Source organism: Cnephaeus nilssonii, assembly GCF_951640355.1.
Source record: "Cnephaeus nilssonii genome assembly, chromosome: 13".
Lineage (NCBI taxonomy): Eukaryota > Metazoa > Chordata > Mammalia > Chiroptera > Vespertilionidae > Cnephaeus > Cnephaeus nilssonii.
The window spans coordinates 38,542,411-38,565,626 of NC_137084.1; the positions used below are offsets into that span (position 1 = coordinate 38,542,411).

The window sequence follows — 23,216 nt, forward strand, 5'->3', positions numbered from 1 at the left end:
TTGTTTCTGGCAATAATTCCCAGGATCCTTTTCCCAGAAGACCCCACCCCTCCTCCAGACTCCCTTTGCATTCCTGTAGCTCTTAAAGGCACAGCAAGGGGAAGAAAGGCTCGGATATTCACAGGGCTGATTGCCCCTTGGAGAGAGAGATACAATGGGCTGTAGGCCTGGCCACCCAGGCTGATAGCTAAAAAAATCTAAGGATCGAGAGCAGAAGAGTTTTACTAAGATGCACAACAACAATTAGTGATGCTCCTGGGACTAAGTCATCAGGAAATGGAACTCCTACAAGGAAGCCCTTGATTTTTCTGAGTTCCTAGTGGCAGATGTCCCTTCACCAGGCCAGCAATACACAGAACTCAATTCCTACAGGCTCCAGTGCTGTTGAAGATAAATCACATCCTTAGGACAAAATCTTCTAGTTTTTGCCTTTGTTGTGCAGGCCTTTAGTTATCTCAAACTCTCCTTTCATGGATGGGTCCAGGATAACCATCATTCTTCCTCAATCACCTACCAACATAGGGAAGGTTGGGGCATCTCTGGGATGTGGAAGGAACCCTGGCCAGGAGTCAGAAGACCTGGGTTCCCAGAGACACTAAAAGGCTGAGAAATTCCAGTGTGGCCCTTGCCTGTCCCTGCCTCCTTAGATATTCCTTTCTATCTCTCTTCCAGGTGACTTTAGCCCCTAAGTGTGCCTCCCCACGCCCTTGGTAAAATGGCAAACAATGACTCCTCATCCTCAGAAACAATTCCTCCTATTTATGAGAACCATCTTTGAACTATTCTCCAAGCTAGCTGAACTTCAGCTGGTCCTTCCTCTTAAATTCTTATTAAAAATACTGCTCAATTCGGCCTCCTTGCCCAAGTAAGAAGGCTCTTTAGGAAACGTCTCATGCCAGGCATTTTTGAATCAAGTCTTACGCTAAAGGTGCTCTGGTTGATTTTCTTCCATCAGCGCCTCAAGTCCTAACGTTGAGATTGTGAACTAAGGTGGGTCAAGTCTAGTGGAGGAAATCAACAATTGTGTCACAATTAACTTTGGGGGGTAGTGTTGTGGATCAACTTGTTCTTGGTTTTCTATAGCATGCTTACATTATTTTTACAATGATATATACACTCGGCATTAATGAAGTCTAAAGAATTACTGGAGAGTTGGTGAGAACAGGGCTGCTATTGCCCTGTTGTGGATGGGATGCGCTCCAAAGATCTTGGCCTCAGAATCCAGTCCGGCAGTTTCTCCCTCTGCCTGCCAGTGACTCAGGCTCACACCGCTCTCTCTTCAGTCACCAGCCTTATAGGGACAAGCTTAGTCTCTCTGCTCCAACTGTACCCACATGGTCTTAGAGGGTTTCACTTCTGGATCCCACAGGTAGCAAAGCCCCACGGCTGGCTCCCCTGAGCCTCAGGAGTGATGAGCCATAGGGCAGACCCAGAGTGGAAACCCTCATGTTCTCGTGACCAGAGGTTTCATAAAGGAAACATAAAGTCACCTTGGAGATAGTCACAGCGTTGACTGACAGACAGTAGCCAACTCTGACCATCTTCATTCAGAGCAAGCCTTATCAATGGACAGGAAAAGATGGCTTGCGCAGTCTGCGGTTGGGATAAGATTACTCACTTGGTTCTTTTGCCTTCCTTACCTTTAACCTCTGGTCTTGACCACTGCTATAGCTCAGTAGTGAGGATAGTGACCGAGCATAGTGTCCCCCTTTTCTCCTCTGCCAGGGCCTGATCCGTCTGCTCTCCTGCCCCAGTGTCCTGAGAGAGGAAAGGAATCTTGGCAGCCACCACTATGTCCTCCATGTGGCTGGATCTAGCTCACTAGTCCTTGATCTGTAAGCCTAGCCCTGAGATGACTGTTTCCCCTAAATGATCAATCAGAACTGGACAACTTGACACCCAGCCAACCAGCCCACCGAGTCTGATCTCATCCAGCTTCCCAGGTGCTCTTGGGGTTCTTTGCCACCTTCGTCACTGGTGGTCGTTTCCTGCTGTGCCTCCATAGGAACCGAGCCCCTGATTTCCAGAGCCTCCTGTGCCCCCAGGATCCTCCATGTTACTGAGCGGTGCTGACCAACTCTGGCAAGTGTGACGAGGAGACTGTCTTCTTGAGGAGGCAGAGCCCTGCTCACAGAATCCCACCTGGGATTCTAGAATTCATCACTCAGATCTGACCAAGATGTCTCATCTTTTTGTCTTCTCTTCCCTTCTCTTTCTTCTCAGCTTTTCTCTTTATCCTTCATTCACCACTCAGGCCCCTACCCCCATCCTAATAGCTCTTTGTCTTAACGTCATCCTCCAATGCTCCAACCTTTTACAAGTAATTACATTTTTTTTCTGCCTGAGCGATGGGAGCAGCCTCTAATTCCCTGTTTATGTTTCTAGATAAAACACTGGCTGAGTTTATGCCAAAAGGAAAGCCCTTGACAATAATCTCAGCCAACCCCTCTTGCTTCAGCTCTTACCATCTCCCACCTTCCACCTCCACAACAGCCTCATCTAATCATCCCCAAACTCCCTAGGACATATGACATCATGGTGTCTTTGCTTATGTGGGTCCCTCAGCCTAGAATGTTCCTCTCTTTTGGAACCAGTGAATTGTTATTCATTCTTCGTGTCTTCCTACCATTTCCTCACCTCCATCCCCGGCAGAATAACCCCTTTTTTCATCTGTTTTCATAACACATTGGAGTTTGAATCTTGGAGATCTGGACATGGGCTCATCTGGACATTGGTGCTATGGGTAGAGAGGCGAGGGGAATCGAACTCCTGGTGCATAGGTTGACATTCAACCACGGAACCACTCTGGCCGGGCGTTATGTTTAATCAGTCATGAAAACTTACTAATTTTAGCACCTAAATATATATTAAATATGCCCTCTTCTCTCTTACTCTTTTACCCTGCTGCTTCCTTACTTAGGGCTTCTTTATGTCCCGCTTTTAATTCATTTAACAACTATTTGGGCATACCTATTGTGCTCCAAGTCTTGCACTATGTATGCACTAGCATGCAATTATGGAAAGGATAGACACATTCCTTGCCCTCGCAGAGGATATAGTCTAGAAGGGGATGCTTAAATTAATTATGCAGTGACAGAGCCAGCACTGAATGAAGTGATAGCATGGGGGTGGAACCTCTGATTCAGTGAATCAGGGGAGACTTTCCAAAGGAGGTGACATCTGAGACTTAAAGGATGAATAGGAGTTAGTCCTACAAAGTGGACAGCAGGGAGGAGAGAAGGGAAAGGCTCTAGGCAGAAGCAATAGCGTGTACAAAGACACATAAACAAAGAGAGCTTATTGGACGTGAGGGACTGATAAAAGTTCCCTAGGAACTTTCAATGACTGGGTGATGGGGCTGGAAGAGTATTGTCGGTCAGTTTCCCCGGAAACAGACTGTGAGACCAACTTGCATGTAAGACATTTGAGGGGGTGGTTTTCTCTGGAAAAATACCTGTTGGGAGAGAGTGAAGCATGAATGGGCATAGAGAGAAGCTGCAATGCAGTTGCAACTTGGGCCTCAACCAGTCTCACAGGAGCTCTGGAACTAGGAGGGCCCCTCACATACACGTCCCCAATTAAGGCCAGGGGACCCCGCCCTGGCACCCGTGCATCAGGCAGTCATTGCCGAGGGCTGGGAGGGTGTATAATAGTGAACAAGGCAGAATCCTCTCGAGTGGCATTGTTCTTTCCTGAAGCCAGGAGCCTGGCCCTGTCTCTTCGCAGCCCCCAGCATGGAGAGCTGCCTGCCCAGCATTCACATGGTGGAACAGTCACAGCCTCCGTCTGCTCTTTGAAGTAAAAACCATGTACACCAGTTCCCCAGAGCTCTCAAAACCTCATTGTGATCATTCTGCTTTGACGTTTGAAACCCACCTGGTTAGTTTCCTATGAGATGATGGTCTCTGGAGGCTGTGTGTCTGGTCCTAAGGGGCACTTGTCACTTGCCAGGTGGGCTGGCTGAGCTCAGGTGGCCTATTTGAAGTCTCTGCTCCTGCAGCACCTGGGAGCCACGTCTCTACCAGGAGCTTCTGAAGTCTTGCTGCCATGTGGAATGGAAGGGGCAGACGTGACGAGAGGCACCAATGGGGACTGGACATGACCTGTGACTTCTGGGGGGTGGGAAAGGTGTGGCTGCAGCTAGAGAACACCTGCTGGCCAGGAAATGATGTCATACTGCCTGACAGTCACCTGCATAGAGCTCCTTCTCAAGGAGGCCCCAGGGCCAGGGCTGATCAGGGAAAGTTGGAAGCTGAGTCTTTAAAAAATTTTTTTAAATATATTTCAGAGAGGAAGAGAGAGATAGAAATATCAATGATAAGAGAATCATTGATCAGCTGCCTCCTGCATACCCCACACTGGGGATCAAGCCAGCAACCCAGGCATCTGCCCTGACTGGGAATTGAACCATGACCTCCTAGTTCATAGGTCAATGCTCAATCACTGAGCCACACCAGCCGGTGGGAAGCCTGGTCTTACGCAGGCTCTGTGGCTTCCACAGCACAGGACCACCCTTGGTCTCTGCTGCACTGGTTCCCAAGTAAGTGAGGCCTCTGGGGACCTATGACCATATAGTCCACTGGGAACAGACCCCAGGACTTAAAGCTGAAGGGCTAACCCCCGTCCCCAGAGAGTACCTGCTTGGGTGATCTCAGTGTTCCAGCCCAAACATTGTCAATTTTGTGCAAAATATTTGTTTGAGCTTTTAGCCACTAGAGGGCAGAGATTTTTCAGGTGTTACCTGACTATGGCTACGGTCATAGTCTATTTCCTTTTGTGATTTGAAAGGAAATAAAAAACCCTCCTCCAGAGTCTGCACTGGGTTCTCAGCAACAGGGGCCCAGGACTACATAGGCCCACCCCAGCCACACGGCTTCCCATGATAGGCATGGCAGTTCCTTAGATTCAGAGACACTCAGACACCAGAGGTGATGAGCACAGAACACACTGGGCCCATCCTCCTCACCTGAGAAGAAGCAGGAGCCACGGGTGGTCTCAGCGGCACAGGCAGGAGCAGAGCTCAGGGCCAGCCCCAGTCCATGGCTCTCTCCACCCGGTTATGCTGTTTCTGGGTCTTTGCTCAGTGTTTCTCAGGCCAGCAAGCCAGCTGCAAATGCTGTACTAGTACATGAACGGCAACCTTTCATCAGAAACAGCAACCCTGACAAACCCTTTGCCTGACCTGACACGATCCTTTCTTGAACCCACAGCTCATGGCCCTAGAGTGGTGAGGACACACTTAGTGACACCTTTCCTGGCTGCAGACCAGGTTATAGAGGTGAGTGTCATATAGAATCTTCCATAAAATGAGGCGAGAGCTGCCATGACGGAGGGTCACAGGTCTCTAAGGAGACAGAAAGAAGCGTCTGAGAGAAGTAGGCTCCTTAGCCAGGTGGGCTCCTTAGCCTTGCCCTATGCCTGGCATTGCTTGCAGCAATTTCCCTAAGACCCTTAGAGCTCCTTGCTGCAAAGGGATGCACAAGGTCAAGTCTCCCAGCTCAGAATGAGGCCTTGCTCTCCTCAATCATTTTCCTTTGCCTCGAAAGGAAGGGACATGAAGCCCTGCACGGGCCTCTGGCCTCTTCCGAGCTGTCCCTGCACAGTGATTGCGTGTATGTGTGTGTATGCATGTGCATAGTGACCTGGTAATATTAAGTAACATTAAGTGAAGATCACTGAGAGGCTGGGGCAAAGCAGGAGGTTCAGGCAGGGGCATCCTGTTCCATACTTGTTTTGTGTGCTGAGCCCTATGGCAATAGCCAAAGTCCCTTTAAGCCCAGAAGAGTGGAAGCCAAGTACAGAACTGCTGTTGTCCCTAAGGTATGTTTGTGATCTGGTTGCTCCAGGGACTGACAAGGGCCTGGGCAGGGACCCCTAAGGGCCGGGAGAATAGTAGGAAGATGAGGCCTGAAGGTCACAGGGCTGGTCGGTGGCAGAGCAGATCCTCAGCCCACCACAGGCAGGGCTGTTTCCCACCACACTCTGCTTCGAGCGAACTGGTTTGAGTTCCTTCTGTATCTTCTTGGGCCAGCTGGTCTCTCCCACTGCGTCCATCTACCAGAATAAGGCAAATGTGTTATGATGAGAGCCCAAAGCAGTGAGATAGTGCACTAAAAGAGCTTCAAGTGGTGGGCAAAAGTTTAATCTTCCTTCCCAGTCCTTAACCTTGGATAATTACAGCTCCAAGCCTGAAATCTCCCTTTCCCAGACTAGTGATTTTACCTTGGCCCCTGGAGTCAAAGGTCATGAGTTCGCCTCTGGTTCATATAAACACCTTCCTCCACCAGGACCTGCCCTCCCCAGGGAAGATCAGAAGACGTGTGGATGGTGCTGGGGTTTCCTGTGTCTGCTCTTCTCTTCCAAGCCGGAAAGGGCCCCCGGGGGGTTGTGGGTCCCACTGAGGCTTCCTGCTCAGGACCGGTCCTTTAAGGAGGCACCCACAACAACTATTTTTTTATTTTTTTCATGGGCTGTCAAAATTGACATAACGAAGCCATTCAGTTAAATGTCAATATTTGGTTTACCAGATAGAATAAGCATTTGAATGCTTCCCTAAACTTTTCTGGTTTCTTTAGTGATAGACATAACCCTTGAATTGTCTGAGTCGATTGTTTACATTTTTTGAAATTCCCACCTTTATGTCTCCTAAGAATTCAAGATCAGTAAGCTTTAAAAAGTAGGAAACAATGTCGAATACTGCATTTGGGTTGGCTCTAGGTGACGTTTTTTCCTCCTCCCCTGCACGCATGGGCAGAGGTGTCCTTGCTCTTATTCTTTTGGTGACGCAGACTCATTCTTCTTTGCTTAGATTTTTGGGGGGGGTTGGGGGTGGGGAAGGAAAGAATCAGGTGACAATTGCTGCCAAAATGGCATTGTCTTGACCTGGATGCACGCCCGGAGGGTTTCTGGAGCTGAGCATCGTCAGGCCTGTGGCAGGGCCAGCAGGCATTAACAGCCCCGGTCAGGGCCCATCCACGGGGGGCAGGTCAGGCAGGCAGCTTCCTGTGGATCTCAAGTATGGAAAACACTGGGAGGCAAAGTTTGAATGTCTTCTTGTTAATTTTACTCAAACTCACGCAACTCTTTCCAAACCTATCAGTGCTGTTCAAGACAGTGTGACACTTGACTTTGCAGAGAGAACAAAGGAAAACCAATATGTATCTGAGACAAATATTTACTTCGGTTGAAGTACTTTCCACCCCAGGTGTTCTAATGTGGAACACAGCGTAGAGCTGCTCTTCTCCCATTTTATATGGTAGCTCAGATACCCTGTTTCTCTCCAGGGCACGTGGCCCAGGGCCGTCTGAGTCTTATTTTCAATAAAGCCTTTATGTATCCACTCTTTCCATCCAGAAAACAGAATTTAAAAATACGACCATAATGCTGGGCCAAAGTGCAGATTTGTTGCTTGTCTAAGAAAGTCCATGAGACTTGGTGGGTCCAGCCGGGCAGTGACTCGTTGGCAGAGTTCCAATCCGAGCTGTGGACACGCAGGCGGGGTGGTGCACTGTGGTTGCTTTAAGAAATGTACAGTTTATGGCAATGCTTTTTCATCAGGTTCTTATCTGGCTTGCACTTGGCTTGTGCCCCTTTGAACATTTTATTTTAGACTTAAAATTTTAAGTTAGTTCCAAAATTTCTTGAGGAAAAATATTATTTTTTTAAAAAATCATTACTTTTTTGAGATGAGGGTAAAACTTGTTTCTGGAAAGTTTATTTACCAGTTTATATAGTCCACAAGTTCATCTCTAAAGCCCTAAATACAAGTATCTTCAGATATTTGAAGAAATTATTTTATTATTATCCGAAAGCTCTGAGTGTGGTGAATTAGAGAAATTGTCTTTGATTAATTCAATTCTGGATACTGTCACCATGCAAAAACGAATTTTATCTAAATTGTGAAAAAGTCAGTGCCTTCGGGGTAATGTTCACTTGATAGGAAAAGCCATGAATATTACTAATCAAGCACTGGCTTGGAAATGGCTTTAATATAAAGAATAATATCGGAATGATAACTATAATGAATTTAGTATGGAGCCAAGAAGATATTAACTTTTTAAAAAACTAACTTTACTCTTTGGAACCACAAGTTGAATTTTCAAAAAATAAAGAAAATAGGCAAAAATGATACCATATGTTGTAAACCATAGAATGCAGTGTTATTGTTATAACTTTTACATTGATAACTATACTGTCAGGCAATGCTCCTCTAGCCTTCATGGAGAAATCTCACTTAAGGTGGCGTTCGGGAGGCAGGGCAATGACTTCAGGGAACAGTCTCTGTGGCCCAGGTCCCTTTGGCCTGTTCCTCTCTTGCCAACCAGGCAAAGATGCATGCGAATCCTCAGCTGGCTGTGGGTGAACTGGGGGAGCCTGATGCCATTAAGGCGTAACCCGATGCCATTAAGGCGTAACCCTCTGAGGCTTGGGGGCCATCTTCCACCTTGGTTCTTGGTCCTTTCCAGGCCCAGAGCTCCTGGACACGGTGAAATGACAGCAGGGAGTGTGCGGACAGGGGTGACTACACCGCTGGTTTAATTTTGCCCAGGGAGCCTAGGCAGCAAGTGACAAGTAAGCCTTCTGAGTGGAAGAAGGGAGGAGGGGGTTCTGCCATGGCCCTTGGAGAGCCTGGATGGGATTTCTTAGGAGACTGAGCAAAGGGCGCTTGATACCTGACATCTTCGACTCTAGAGGCAGGTGCACGGCGCTGCTCAGAGCTTCTGTTTGCCTTACATCTGGGCTTAGAGGTGAGGACCAGGCCTCGCCTTCTACAGCTCCTGGAATACCAGACAACCCTCTTTTCCTGCTTTCCTTGAAGTTTTTCTACAGGTCTTCCCTGGATATTTCCTCAGGTGGTGGGGCAACGTCTCCCTCTGGTCATTTTCTTTTTCTTAGCTCTACTATTTCATCTCTTCCTCCAAGGTCAGCCTATTTCAGATGTAGTCAGATTAAGGTGGAGTAGCATGTGCTGGAACAAAGGGCCCCATTCATCTTAGCCTCTTTTCCAGAAAGGGCATCTCAGAGACCCACCATAATTCTCTGAGCACTGCCTGTGACTTATCTCTGGCTTCAAAGATAAAATCCCAAACAGCGCCTCTGTGGCATCACTGGCTCCGTGCCTGGGAAAGTAATCGTGGGTGGTAATTAAAGGATGTTGAGGGGTATCACCTCTCTCTGGTCCGAAGAGAAGATTGGAGGGGCAAGAGTCAGAAGGCGCCATCCGTGAGAAAACCTCAGTGTCAGAGAAACCTCTCTGGCCACTCACAGCTCTGGCTGGGCTCCATGTCAGCAACCAGCTCAGGAATGCGGTGTGTGGGAGACATGCTCTTTGCAGGGTCTAGAACGGGACAGTAAAGCAACAGGTGAGGCCACCCTCTCTGGCTTGAGTGTGGGTGGCAATTCCAGGCTGGACACTGCCAATATCCCCCAGCGGCCATCAGTGAAATGGGGGGGGGGGGGGGAGGGGGTTATGGGCAGCTAAATGGCCTGTGAATTCCCAGGATCCATATGCAGGACGCAGGCATCATTTTTGGACATACGCACAACCATGTTTTAGGTCCTTTTCTCAGTTTATTATATCACTTTCAATATCTTTGTTTTGAAAGTTCTAGCAAGCTGGCAGAGTTAGACAGAGGCCAGGTTAGGGGGAAGGTGAGTGGACTGGCCCCTGACTATTCCATATCGCAGGGCTGCTGCGAGGGGGGAGGGGCAACTGGAGAAAGCACCATGGCAACACTAGTGGTGTGGGGACCTCATGCAAGCGGACAGCTGGCAGAATTATGCTCATCCAATCTAAACTTGATAAAACCCTTCTCTCTTAATTAGCTGCAATAATTCTTTCTGAAGTCTTCAGAAAAGGAACAGACAACCTCTACTTAGCACACGTAGCATTTTCATCTCTACGTTTCCAAGGATGGGAATGTCTTGTTTGAACCTTTACTTTGGCGCAGAGATGAGGGGGAAGAAAGCATCCAACCCAAGCATTTGAGCCGTCAGTAGAATGGCAATAATCGTGGTTTTCCTCCAGGGTTTCTTGTGACATAGCAAGATCTATAACCATCATAACGAGCTGCCTTTCTTCAGCTTCTGCTCTATTGAAGTGTCCATGGATATTACTCCCTCCTCCTTTGCCCCTTATTCCTCACCCCTCACATCCTCCTGCATGTTAAGTATTGCAAGTTGGACAATACCCTTCCCCCCAAGTTCAATGAGACAAGGTTGGAATTTTTCAAAAGGAACATTTACTAGGAAACTAAAGGGAAACCAAACAGAATGCAAGAGAACAAAAGTAGAGTTGCAGATCGGCTGAGGGAGTTCAAATGTATAATGGGCCTCTGGCCACAGCTGGACTGGCTAGGCAAAGCTTTCCAGACATAAAGCTACCTACCTGCCTCTTTGCCTGCTGCCTCTTTAAAACCACCTTCTGTTTCATAACAACAAACCAGTAGCATACTCATTAGTACCCCAGGGCTGCTAGCTCTCTGGGCAGGAAGATCTTGATGGGGGAATAACAGACACAGCCGCCCCAGGAGCTCCTGCCCAGGCCCCAGTGCCAAGGACATGTCAAAATTTATTGGGATGGCTGTCTGATGCTTATTCGGGACAGTCCGGTTTATCTGGGACCATTCTTCTGGGCTTACCTGCCTGGCTCTGGTGATCATATTTCTGCTGACTATCCTGCTGGTATGAGTGTTTCATGCTTTGCTCCTAACACTGAAATGGTGAAGGATGTCTGAATAGGGAGGACTAGGCAGAAAGAGTTGGGCCAAGAAAGTAGTGTTCTTCTCATGTCGTCAGACATAGGCAGAAACTTGGGTCCCCTTTCGATCCTGGAGGTTGAAAGCCAATGAGATGGAAATGAATCGGGCAGGCTGGGGAGCACATGAAGCTGGGGAGCAGCAATAGTGCCTCACATAACCAAAGCCTCCATCCTTTTAGATCTGACATCCGGGTATTTCTTATACCAGGCAGCTGTGGCAACACAAAACTTTCTGAAGATACACATGATCCTGTTTCCACCCAATTAGTCCTACGCTGAAATGATAATTCAAATGAAGATAGTGAGCTTCCCAGGAAGGTAAACTACAATCCAACTCTGGATTCTGCTGCAAAGGGATCACATGAAAAGGGAAATGCTATCTTGGATAAATGGTGAAAACGTGTGGATGGGGTACCTTGCACCCATCATGGGAGAGAGAGGACTTCCCCGCCCGGGTATGCTGAGGCCTTTGGTTTCATTTATACGACAGCAGAAGCAATGAGGACGAGGAACACAGTTGGCAGTGAGTTGGCTGATATGGTCACAAAGGAAGCTGAGTAATGAATGAGATACTGGGGAGAGCCCTTGACCTTCACTCTTGTGGCTATTTCCATTCCCCAAGTGCTACGAGAGTGATCTATGTGTCTGGAAGTGAAAAGGAAACCTGTCTGTGGCTACCCAAGGCTACCCTTTGGGCTGCTCCATGTGGAAATACCCAGAAGGCACTCAGGCCAAGAAGGCCCAAAAGTTGTGCCTCCACTCATGGGATTGCTGTATTATCTCTCCATGAACTCGGCGCTCTCACAACGGCACATCTATTTCTGAGTCTGTTCCCTCCGTGGACAAATGAGTCTGGGAAAGGGTACTCTGGAATGCTTACACCACTGAGACGGATGCCTCTCTAGCAGGGATGATAACTTTCATTCTAATGCCAACACCGGTTGGAAAGAAGTGGCTGCTGGCTACCCAGAAGACAGTGCTATGGATTCTGACCCCTCAGAACCTGGGTTTAGCAGACGAGAGGGCCACGATCAACTGGTACTCACTGCCATGCGTATGGGAGAGGGCAGTGGGTTTGCTATGAGCTAGCCCTCCTTGCACTAGATTTTCTCCAGGGGAACAGCATGCTTATCCTACTCCATCCCTGGGGCTATTCCTGGCAAAGCTGGAACACTTCTCGGGTGAAATATTTTCTGGAGACAACTATTAGCTCAAAAAAGAATTAAACCTGCTGCCTAGTTAGCACCTGGATATATTTTAAAGTATTCTGTCCTTCCAGGGCATTCAAACAAAGAGCATCATGTCAGTATGACGTTGCCAGGGCAGATGTTGTGCCATCACTGAGAGTCCTGGTACACAAGGTCCTCTCCGTCCTCTCACTGTATCAGCTGGTTTCTTCCGAAGTCCGATCCTGGTTCTTGCCTGTGAGAGACGTGCTTCCCCTACAGCACACCACCTCAGGCCATCTGAAGACAACTGGACCATTCATGTTCACCAAACCCAGTCTGGAAAGAAGGCCAGTTATCACTGTGGTGACAGCTGAGCATTTGGTCACTGGAGTCATCCGGGTGTTGTTGGATAGGGAATGTTACTTAAGATCTTTGTAAGATGGTTGTCCTACTGTGTCCTTGGCAAAGCAGTCCTCTTACCCACAGTCATCGTTTCTGCAGGAAGAAGAAACAAAAAGAATGCTTTGGTTTTCATCCATGTATTTTTAATGTGTACCAAACAAGTGCCAGGCACCATGCTGGATGCAGGGGATGCAGTTCCATGGGTAAGACACACACCTTGCTTTCCAGAGGGAGAAATTACAACGTGGGAAGCTGAATAATAGAGATGCACATTAAAATGCATAAGAGCAAGCAGGAGGGAGGGACAAGCTTCCAGTTGAAGAGGCTGCAGAGAGGATGCTGAAAGATAAGTCTTTAAATTTTTAAAAAATATTTAAGTATAGCTGGTATAAAATATTACATTAGTTCCAGGTGTACAATAAAGTGATAAGACATTTATATACCTTACAATGTGACCACCACACTAAGTCTAGTAATCATCGGTCACCATGAAAATGTATCACAATATTATTGACTATATTTCCTTTCACCTGTCCCACCCACCCACCACCCGCTCCCCTTTGGCAGCCATAAGTTTGATCTCTGTTTCTATGAGTCTGCAAAGAAAGCAAATCGAAACCACAATGAGCTACCACCTCACAACAGTCAGAATAGCTATTAGCAAAAAGTCAAAGAATAACCAGCGTTGGCAAGGATGTGAAGGAAAGGCAACCCTTGTGCACAGACTGGTGCAGCCACTATGGAAATCAGTATGGAGTTTCCTCAAAAAATTAAAAATAGAACTACCATAGGACCCAGCAATTCCACTTCTGGGTATTTATCCAAACAAAATAAAAACACTACTTAAAAAAGATATATGCAGCCCTATATTTATTGAGGGATTATTAATAATAGCCAAAATATAGAAGCAATGTAGGTGCCCATTAACATATGGATGGGTAAAGCAGATGAGGTACATATATACAATGAAATATTACTCAGCAATAAAAATGAATAAAAGCTTGCCATTTGCGACACCATGGATAGACCTGCAGGTTATTATGCACAGTGAAATAAGTCAGACAGAAAGACAAATACCATATGGTTTCATTTACACGTGGAATCTAAAGAACCAAAGCAAAGGGACAAACAAAAAGAAGGATACGCCTTGAGCTGGAGCATTTAGGCTGAAGGGGAGGGCGTCCATCCGAAGAGGAGCACAGGCACCAAGGCAGGAAAGGGCGTGCGCGCACTGGACTTATTGTCAGAACTGGGTGTGAGGGGTGGAGTCATGCGAAGTGAGCTGGGGAGTTGAGGGGGGTCTGCGTGGTGCAGCATCCCTTCCTTGTTTCCAGTCCGTGAAGGGCAGGCTTTCAGTGGAGCCCAGACTAACAGCAGCAAGATCTTTTGTTTCCCCCTCAGCCCAGCCTTCAACTTAATTTATCAACTCAGGCCATTTCCCAGTGCAGATGGAGGGAATTCATGCTGAGTCACAGAGAGAAAGAAAACGGGAGTCACTCCCACGGACACAGCGATAACAAAAAAAGATGCACACACACTACGGGAGAGCCCCAGACATTCTCAAACCGGGGTACATGAACTGAATTTCAAAGCCCAGATGTTCACACGTGAGGCTAGTGGAGACAGAAACACAAGCCAGAGGGAAAAGCCTGTCTGACTGTGACCCGGGACTTTGAAGCGCCTGCCTGGGTGTGGGCACACCCATCCCCCTGGGGAAGGCTATGTTCCTTTCTGAGTCTAGGAGGGAAATGTGAATGGATATTTGCCTTATATTATGATTCAAATACAACGTTCCCAGGCTAGCTGTTGCTCTGGAGTTCCCTCTACTTCCCCATCCACCACCCACAGCAGGCCGCTTCCCAGAGCCCCTTCTCTCAGCTGTGAGACCCACAGCTGCAGGTCCAGCGAGCAGCCTGCATCCTTCCTTATCAGGGAAGGCAATCTATGGACAGGCTCAGCCCCACCACTGAATTCGGTCTGGAATTAGTTGTCCTATTAGACAGCTAGGCCACGTGCCACAGTCTCCCAGCTTTTGAGTACCTGCTGTGTGCCAGGCACAAGGATATGAACTTTTTAAATCCTTAAGAGAATCCTATGAGGTTCTTCACTGAAGGATGCAGAGATACCGAAAGATTAATTTGCGCAAAGCCACACTGTTACTAAGTGTCAGAGCTGGGACGTGAACCCACGATGTCTAACTTCAAAGTCTAAGCTCTAACAACTACATGATCCCTAAACTCACTCTGTAAGTTCAGTCTATCCATCTAAGCTTCTGCCTTGGTTTTCTAGGCAGGTGAGGTATTATAAGAAACTCTAGTCCAATCTAGTAGTATGCAGCAGGTGCCATACCCCACGTATGGTTCCTACCTTCTTATTCCAATCCTCTGGATCCCCCCAGGCTGGTGACCTGCGTGTGTGTCTCATTTGCCCATCACTTCTATGTACAACCCCAGGCTCCCCTGTTCTGACCTTATTTCACCTCTCCATTTGAGCAGTCCCTTCAGGCTGCTCTGGGTAGAGCTCTCCCCAAATGTCAAAGCTGCAGGGACCACCTCCTTTTCTGATTTGTTATGGCCCAATCTGAAGCCCACTTAGAGGGCTGGGCTATAACCTCAGCCAGTCTTTTACCAGTTCCCAGGCTCAGTAATACCACTAGCAGAGGCCATGCTGCCAATGGCCAAATCACAGGAAAGCTCCGATCTGGCCTCCGTAGCTGGCCTTCGCTCAGTTAGTGAGTTTCCTTGTGCACAATTAGCTGGAGTCAAGCTCAGTCCCTGGGAATACTGTGGAGCAGATTATGGTCTCCACTTCTCCAGCTGAGTAAGTTTTCTGGGCCCTGATACTGCCCGGCCCCAGTATCCTATGTTTTCCTCCTCTGGGCAGTGCCACTAAGTCCCCAGAAAGTTTTTGGTCCACCAGCCACACGATGATGGGATAAAGAAGTTTCAATGTGTCTGGTGGGACACAGGGCTCATCTCTCCCAGAGGTCTTGTAAGAGAAGCTTCTTGAAAATGATGCTCTCCTGGCAAAGTCAGGTATCCAAGTCGGAGTGAGAAAAGCAGGTTAGTTGTTCCAGGAGAAGGGCATGGGTGAATTGTGCTGTGGCTCAACCCCTTTGGTTTGGCTTGTGGGAAGAAGACTGGAAAAACTAAACCAACCAATCAACCTGACCCAGAAGGAACTTGGTGGATGGGGTGGTGGTGACCGTGGCATCAAGACTGTAGATTAACAATGGTGTTCAAGCCCCGGCGGCCGTAAGGCTGGCCCTGCTGGTCCAGTGCTGGTACTGGGCCCATTTCACTGGGCAGAAGCAGCAGTGACCTTGTTATCAGGCCTCCCAGGCAGCACCTGGGGCTTAGAGGGTATCAGGAAATTTAGTGGCATCAGCAGGCGTAGTGGTTATAATCTTTTCTGAACAGAGGGGATTTTAAGCGAATTCAATTGCTCTGAGATATATGAATCTTATTTGAATTAAATTGAATTGAAACCAAAGATGAGAACTGTCCCAGTGAAAACTGTAATGTGAAGTGACATTTCAATCACAAAAATGACAGCTGATATGAGACAGGCCACTGAAACTGACCTCAAATTAAGAACATGAAAAGATTGAGTGGATCATTAGATAATATCTTCCTGTGAATTTGAAAATGGGTTTTGATTACAGGAAGTGTCTAAGGGAGAATGAAGAAGCTTGTCAAAAATTGAAGTGACTCAGTACATGATTCAATCTTATATGCACTTAATATGGTTAAACTTGAATTTAAAAATTTCATTTAAAAAAGCATAAAAATCTCAGGATTATGTTGACTATTTATTATGTACCACAGCTTTGCAAATAGATGATGGAACATCATGCCACACCCACTTAGAACCTGATTCTTCCCTTCTTCCTTTCTCTAAAGAGGACATTCTTTATTGTTCACTCCCCTTCACTCCTTAAAGAATCAGTATGTTGTCAGGCCAGTGTGGCTCAGTGGTTGAGCACTGACCTATGAACCAGGAGGTTGAGGTTCGATTTCTGGTCAGGACACATGCCCCAGTTGAGGGCTTGATCTCCAGTACAGAGCATGCAGGAGGCAGCCAATCAATGTTTCTCTCATCATTGATGTTTCTGTATTTCTCTCCTTTTCCCTTCCTCTCTGAAATTAATAAAAATATATTCTTTTTAAAAAAGAATCAGTCTGTTAAAGAAATAAAGCAGTATGGCTGTAACTATATTTCCAGTCAGGAGACTGGGGCAATAGCATGGAAAATGAAAGGGGCCATTTGGGTAATAACTACTATTTAATGAGCACTATACACCCTGCTCTACCCTAAGAACTCTGCATATCTTATTTCATTCAGCCTTGGCCCTCTGTGACAGATATTACCATCGAATGTTTGCAGAGCTAACTGGGTCTGACAAAGACCAAGTAACAAAGGCAGTAACTGGCAGAGCCAGAACCTGCCATCACTTGTTTATGGACCCAAATGCATGCTCTTTAAGTACTGTGCCCGGGATGGCACATTACTGCACCTTCAATACCAACTCCATTGAGATGCCTTTCTAAAAAGGATTCTCGGTTCCGAAAAGAATTCTGAACAGTTCCGTCTTCGTAGGAAAGTGTATCAGGATCCATTGTCAAGCCAACCTTGAGAGTAAAGGTGGTGAATGGTGGCACGTGTGACATGTAGACTGTTACTGAGAGGGGTTCATCGGAAACACGCCAGAAGCAAGGGCCCTAAGGGAGATGCCGTTCCGAAGGTGAGCAGCATACAGACACAGTTTTTCAGATGAAGATTCAGAGAATTACTGCAAGGAAAAACTTACTCTACCTGATGAAGTTAATTAGAGGATATTTGGAGTTTGTTACTCTAAGTTTACATTCACTATATTTATTCAGTAACTCATTCCACAAGCATTTATTGAGCACCAGGTAAATGCAAAGAGGCATCTTGAAAGACTGCTGAGATAAGCGGCCAGTATGGTGACTCCATGCATGATGGAATTCTGAGCGTTCTGGAGGAAATGGTCATGGGTCTCCCAACCTGTTTTTAAACTGAGATGTTTCTTTGCAGAGACCTTTATGTAAACTTCCTGGGCTTTTGTGTTGCCACAAATCTCACCTGAGACAATAGCTGGGAACCTAATTGCATTGCCTCAACCCTCCTGGGTGTCACCTTGCACTGGGGAGAACTAGGGGCTGGAAGGAAGGGAGGGCTCATGTAATCCTCACGAAAAATGAAGTTCCTTTGGCTTTCAGAGCGAGCATGGGGCTACTTTTATACATTGACAGAAACGCTACGCCTGAAGATTTGAAAATAGGACATGCAGAGTCCATCTAACACATCAGAACACACTTCCCAAGCTGTAAGATAGAATAAATTGGAATTCTATCCTACAAGAATATACTCAGGGCTGACTTTGAGCCAGGCATGTTGCCAGGTCCTGGTTATACAATGGTGAATAACAACCTCACAAGGCCGCTGGACGTGCTGTGGGTGCGTGTGGCACCAAATGTTATATTAGAGGTAGGCACAGGGTACTAGGGGAAGAGAATAGACAAAAAGGCAATTAACTCATAGTAGGAGGATCTTCAGAACGCTTCCTGCAGAAGGGAAAATGGATCCAGATGCTTCAAAGATAAGTGGGACCCAGCCAAGCAAAGAGGGAAGCGAGGCAGCACAGGAAGGGAAAGCAGAGACAAGGGCATGGGGGTGAGTAGAAAGCATGGTGTGGACCACCAGCAACTGGGCATGAAGTGCAAGGAGGAGATGGAGGTGGGTCACAGGGCACCCTGAAGGCCAAGTGAGGAAGCCTTGTCTTGTTCTGAACAAAGGGCAGTTATTGAGGGGCTTTAAGTAGGGGAGGGCACAATCAGACTAGTGTTTCAGGACTTGGGCCCTGGAAGCAGTGTAGCTTGGACTGGGGGACACACAGGCAAGCAGCAGAGCAGAGCTGAGTGACCACGTGGGAGCCGCTGAGGCACCTCTCCTGCCCCACAAGGCCTCCCACCCTGACCCCGGGTAAGTTTGTCAGTGAAGGGGTGTGTGGGGGGGAGGGGGGACGGTGCGGGGAGGAGCTAACTGGCTTTGGCTTCTGAGAGCTCTATTTGGCTGGGCACAAAACAGGACCTGAGTGCTTAAATTCAGTATTTCCTGGAAAGGGAGCTCTGAAAAATAACAAAGAGCTATAAACATAAATACTGAAGACATCGTAAATGAAGACATATGTCTGCCTCCCAACCACCAGCGGTCCCTATACGTTAGTGCACAATAAACTGGATATTAGATTTGTTCACCTGTGACCCTGACTTGAGGATATCACAATTACCACTTATGAATGATAGACATTTTCTGGATAAAAAGACCCCAATGTCCTCCAGGTCTCGTTCGCCTGACATGAGGGAGACACTGGAGGGAGGTACACCCAGCCTGCTGCACGTGTGGGCACCTGTGTCTCCCCTCTGTGTTCATCCTCCCTCGGGCGCTCTCACACTGACCAGTCCCCTCCTGCCTGGTGAATGTGAACGGACATCACAGACTGGAAACCTCTCTACAAACCACAGAGTGAGGCTCAATCACCATCTGTAGCAAAGGTCAGCAATGAGCCCAAATCAGCTAGAAACATCAACACAATGAATATGAAAGACCCTATTTTTTACCCTGGGGAGCAAACACAATCTCAGACCTGAAGGAGTTCACAGTCAAGAGAGAAGACAGGTGAGTGAGCTAACTATAAAGCCACAACTAGAGGCAGAACGTGGTCAGTGTAAATCATAAAGTATCATGGGAACACTTCGAGTTAAGTGGGGTATAGTCACTGGAGACTTCACAGAAGAGGTGGAACTTAAATTGAATCCTGAGGGTTATGTAGGATTCATATGGTGAGAATGTAGAGGAAAGGTATTCTAGGCTGAGAGAGCATTAGGAGAAAAGGTACAACATAGAAAAATTAATTTGGGAAATAATAATAGGTATGGCCAGCCAGTGGAAGCTTTTAAAGGGGAAGAACTGGTAAAATCTGGGTTCTCCTTGCCAGGAGAATGGCTGAGGGGCTGCTGAAGTAATGCCCACAGACCCCCTGAGGGAGAGAGGACAGACCCTGGGCTACCTCCTTCTCAGGCACCTGCTTCATAAATGAAATAATAAGTTTTCATTTAAAATTTTTTCATTAAGATAAGCAGGGAAAGCCCTGACCAGGTAGCTCAATTGGTTAGAGCGTTGTACCGATATGCCAAGGTTGGGGGTTCGATTGCCAGTCAGGACACATACAAGAATAAACCAATTAATGCATCAATAAGTGGAAAAACTGATCAATGTTTCTCTCTCTCTCCCCCTTCCTTTCTCTCTAAAATCAATTAGAAAAAAGATAACTAGGGAAAATCATGTTCTAATTTGAAGAAATCAAATCTTTGTAGTTACAAAGTATAGTCTTATCAGATCACAACATTTAAATATGTTTTTTTAATTAATTTTTTAGAGAGAAAGGAAGAGAGAGGTACAGAGAGATAGAAACATCGATGAGAGAGAATCATCAATTGGCTGTCTCCTACACAACCCCCACTGGGGATCGAGCCTGCAACAGAGGCATGTGCCTTGATAGGGAATTGAGCCCATGACCTCTTGGTTCATGGGTTGATGCTCAACCACTGAACCACACCAGCTGGGCAATACAACATTTAAAAACACAATTGTGGAAAAAGCCCACAGAACATAACATGACTGCCAAAAAAAAAAAAAAAGTATTCCATTAGCTTGAAGGATTTTTTTAAAGGGCTTTTTCAGTTAATCAATTTTACTGCCTATTGTTCACTGCACATCCTACTGATTTTGAAAATTATGGTTATATTGAAGATGATTAGGTGGGGAAGAAACAGCAAAAGCAAAACAACTGAAAGTACATTAGCCAAAAACTTACATGACACATCACTTGGGAATGTGAGATCATAAGGGACCATGCATCGGTGCCAGCAGGATGAAAACAAAACAGCTTTCCAGAAAATTCGTAGGCCTTGTTTCAGGTTTACATTCTTAATTGAGCTAAATACTAGCAGCCCAGAAGGAAAGCATCATTTAGAACTAGCTGTGTGACCCACAGCTGGACTGGCCAGTGAGAAACTGGCTGTGCTAGGCTGGTCCAACTGCGTTTTCTTCCACGCTGCCTGGCTGGCAGGGAAGCAGGTTTGAGAGACTTGCCGAGGGGTGTAGGCACCTGCAAGTTTCCTTCCAGGAAGAGGGCAGGGGAAGAAAGAGGAAGAGTTCAACTGGAACAGGTAGAGGTTGCCGCTTCAATTCGATGATGAGGTGATGAAGAAAGAGAGCCTCTGCTAAGGGGCTGAACAGAGGTCCACATCTGGATCCAGGCCAGGCAGCGCAGGCATCCGTGCCTGAGAAGCACCGAGATAGGAAAACGCTGCTTTCAAAAGCACTGTAGGGCCAGGCTGGTGTGGCACAGTTGGTTGAGCATCATCCCATGCACCAAGAGGTCTCCAGTTGATTCCCAGTCAGGGCACATGTCTGGGTTGTGGGCCTGACCCCCAACAGGGGGTGAGCAGGAGGCAGCTGATAGATGTTTCTTTCTCTCTCTCCCTCTCCCTGCCTCTCTCTCTAAAAAAAAACAACAGTAAAAATATTAAAAAATAAATAAATAAAAGCACTGTATGGAATCAGAAAGATCTCAGTTTCACTCTATATTAGTCAGCTCTTGTTACAATGACATACTTTCCCCACTGATCTTGGTCATTTACAACAATAACCTCATATTTCCTGTTCACGGGTTTGTGGGATGGTGGCAGCTCTGCTGGGCTCTGCGGGATCTGGCTAGAGGTGAGCTTCTGTGACTGCTCGTTCTAGGACATAGGTCGTCCCCCTGACAGATGCCAAAAGCTCAAGGGGGTGAGTAGAAATACGCGGTGCTTTTAAAGCCATCACTTGGAACTGTCACCCCTCTCATATTCTATTGATCCGAGCACGCCACAGGGCAAAGTCCAAAGTCACTGGCATGAAAGACCCTTGCAAGACTGTGGAGGGGACATAGAACAGTGGAGACATAAAACCATCTACATCAATATGCTAGCTCTCCCACTTATTTGCCTCATGACGGTATCTAAGTCAGCGAAGCCTCAGCTTTTTTTCATCTGGGGAGATACTACTGTTTACCTCACAGGGTGAGGGTGAAATGAGACGATGCAAGTCCAGTGCTTAGTATAGTGCCTTGGATCGAGCAGGTGTCTGATGTGGGAAAGCTGACATGAGATTATTACTGTGAGGTGTCATGTGTAGGGAAGGTAAGCCTGCTTGTCAGGAGGACAAGTGGCACTTGGCGAAGGCAGGGCCCAGGGCAGAAGGAGGGGAGGTGGTGGTCAGGCAGATGGGTGCGGGTTTCAGGTGGGGGGAAGGCCGGGGGCACAGTAGGCCCAAGGCTTATGAGCACTGGGTAATGATGAATGAACAGATACATGGGTGAGAGACAGCTCAGCCCCCTCTCAAACAACCCTGGGAGAGCCATTGGTCTGAGGGTGGCAGAGGATTTATCTTCCCGCCCTCAGGACAATGCGGCTACAGTACTTCCTCCAGGTAAGGCCCACTTTGCCCCTTGAGACTGAACCTGCCTTCTGTCCCACTGTCCAGTCGCCTGTCCTCGCACCACAATCACCCACATCCTGGCCTGTACTTCCCCTTCCCTGAAAGAACTCGCTGTGTGAACTGTCTTCAACCGCCCTCTGGGGCTTTCCACCTGCCATCCTCTAGTCCTGACTCTCGAAAAACCTCCTTCCACTTCCTTGCCCTGAGTGAAGCCTGGTTCTCCCTCGAAGGCACACCTCTCTCTGCAGCCCTCTCTTGAGAAGGCTGGGAACCCCTCGCATCCCGTGTATCCCGGGTGGGGTGGTGCACTATCTCTTTTGCTCCTCAATGCTTTTGCCTCTCCACCTTCTTATAAAATTGCCATCTACCCTACACCCCTCTTCCCTGTAGCCACCAATAACATCCCTGGCCACCCCTTCATCTCCAAAGATGAAGGCCCTTCTGTTCCCGTGTTCCCTTCCACACCAAGCCCTGCCATTGCCCCACACCAATGACTTGGCCAGGGCCGTGGCTCACTTGGTGCCAACCCATCCCACCATGAAACCACAGCCTGGCATCCTGATGATTGCCATGACAGGGGGGTGAGGAGGCAGATTTGGACCTCTGTGGAAGCTGGACACATGGGCCTCTAACTCAGTGCACCCCCAGCAGAATTATTGGAGGGGCCTATATAGGGAGTTATTTTGAGAGAATTCTTTGTGCGTGTAGCAGAGGAGATTTTTGCCACTTGTTTTTTCTTCCTCACCTGAGGACATGCTTAAAGAGAGGAAGTTGGGAGAAGGACTAGAGAGAGAAAGAGGGAGAGAGAAACACAGATGTGAGAAAGAAACATTGATTGGTTGCCTTCCGTGTATGTCCCAGCCAAGGATGGAACCTATAACCCAGGTATGTGCCACGACCAGGATTCGAACAGGTGACCTTTCGGTGCTCGGGACAATGCTTAACCAAGCCACACCAGTGTGAGATTTTTGCCACTTTATCCAATGAATTCAGTGGGTCTGGAAACCAAAGCCATGCGCCACACAATGCTGGAGACACAGTGGGGACAGTTGCCACTTTCAGCACAGACTGAAGTGGAAAAATCACAGCATGAAATTGCAATAATGAAGCGCAGCCAGCTTGTTGAAGCCAGCACAAGTGCACGCATGGGACACGTTCTTCTCCGGCGCAGGCGGTGAGCGTGCTGCCTGTGGTGAGCATGGCATGGACTGGAGCCCTGAGTGCAGAAGCTAAGACCCGATGAGGGGTCCTCTGCTCATCTCACGGGGAACATCAATGGCGATGATGTTTCCTGGAAATCGTGTACCAGGTCCCCACAT

General features: G+C 47.5%; 1 protein-coding gene across 1 annotated transcript in view; it reads right to left on the bottom strand.

Annotated features, from left to right (window-relative positions):
* Positions 1-5,874: 5,874 nt before the first annotated feature.
* The window catches only part of SYT9 (synaptotagmin 9), a gene marked incomplete at both ends in the record, with an annotated part of 164,604 nt that continues 147,262 nt past the window's right edge, over positions 5,875-23,216 (bottom strand). Inside the window, one exon of the mRNA XM_079789138.1 lies at positions 5,875-6,054. Within this exon, the coding sequence (XP_079645264.1) occupies positions 5,875-6,054 (180 nt within the window). The remainder of the gene's footprint in view (positions 6,055-23,216) is intronic.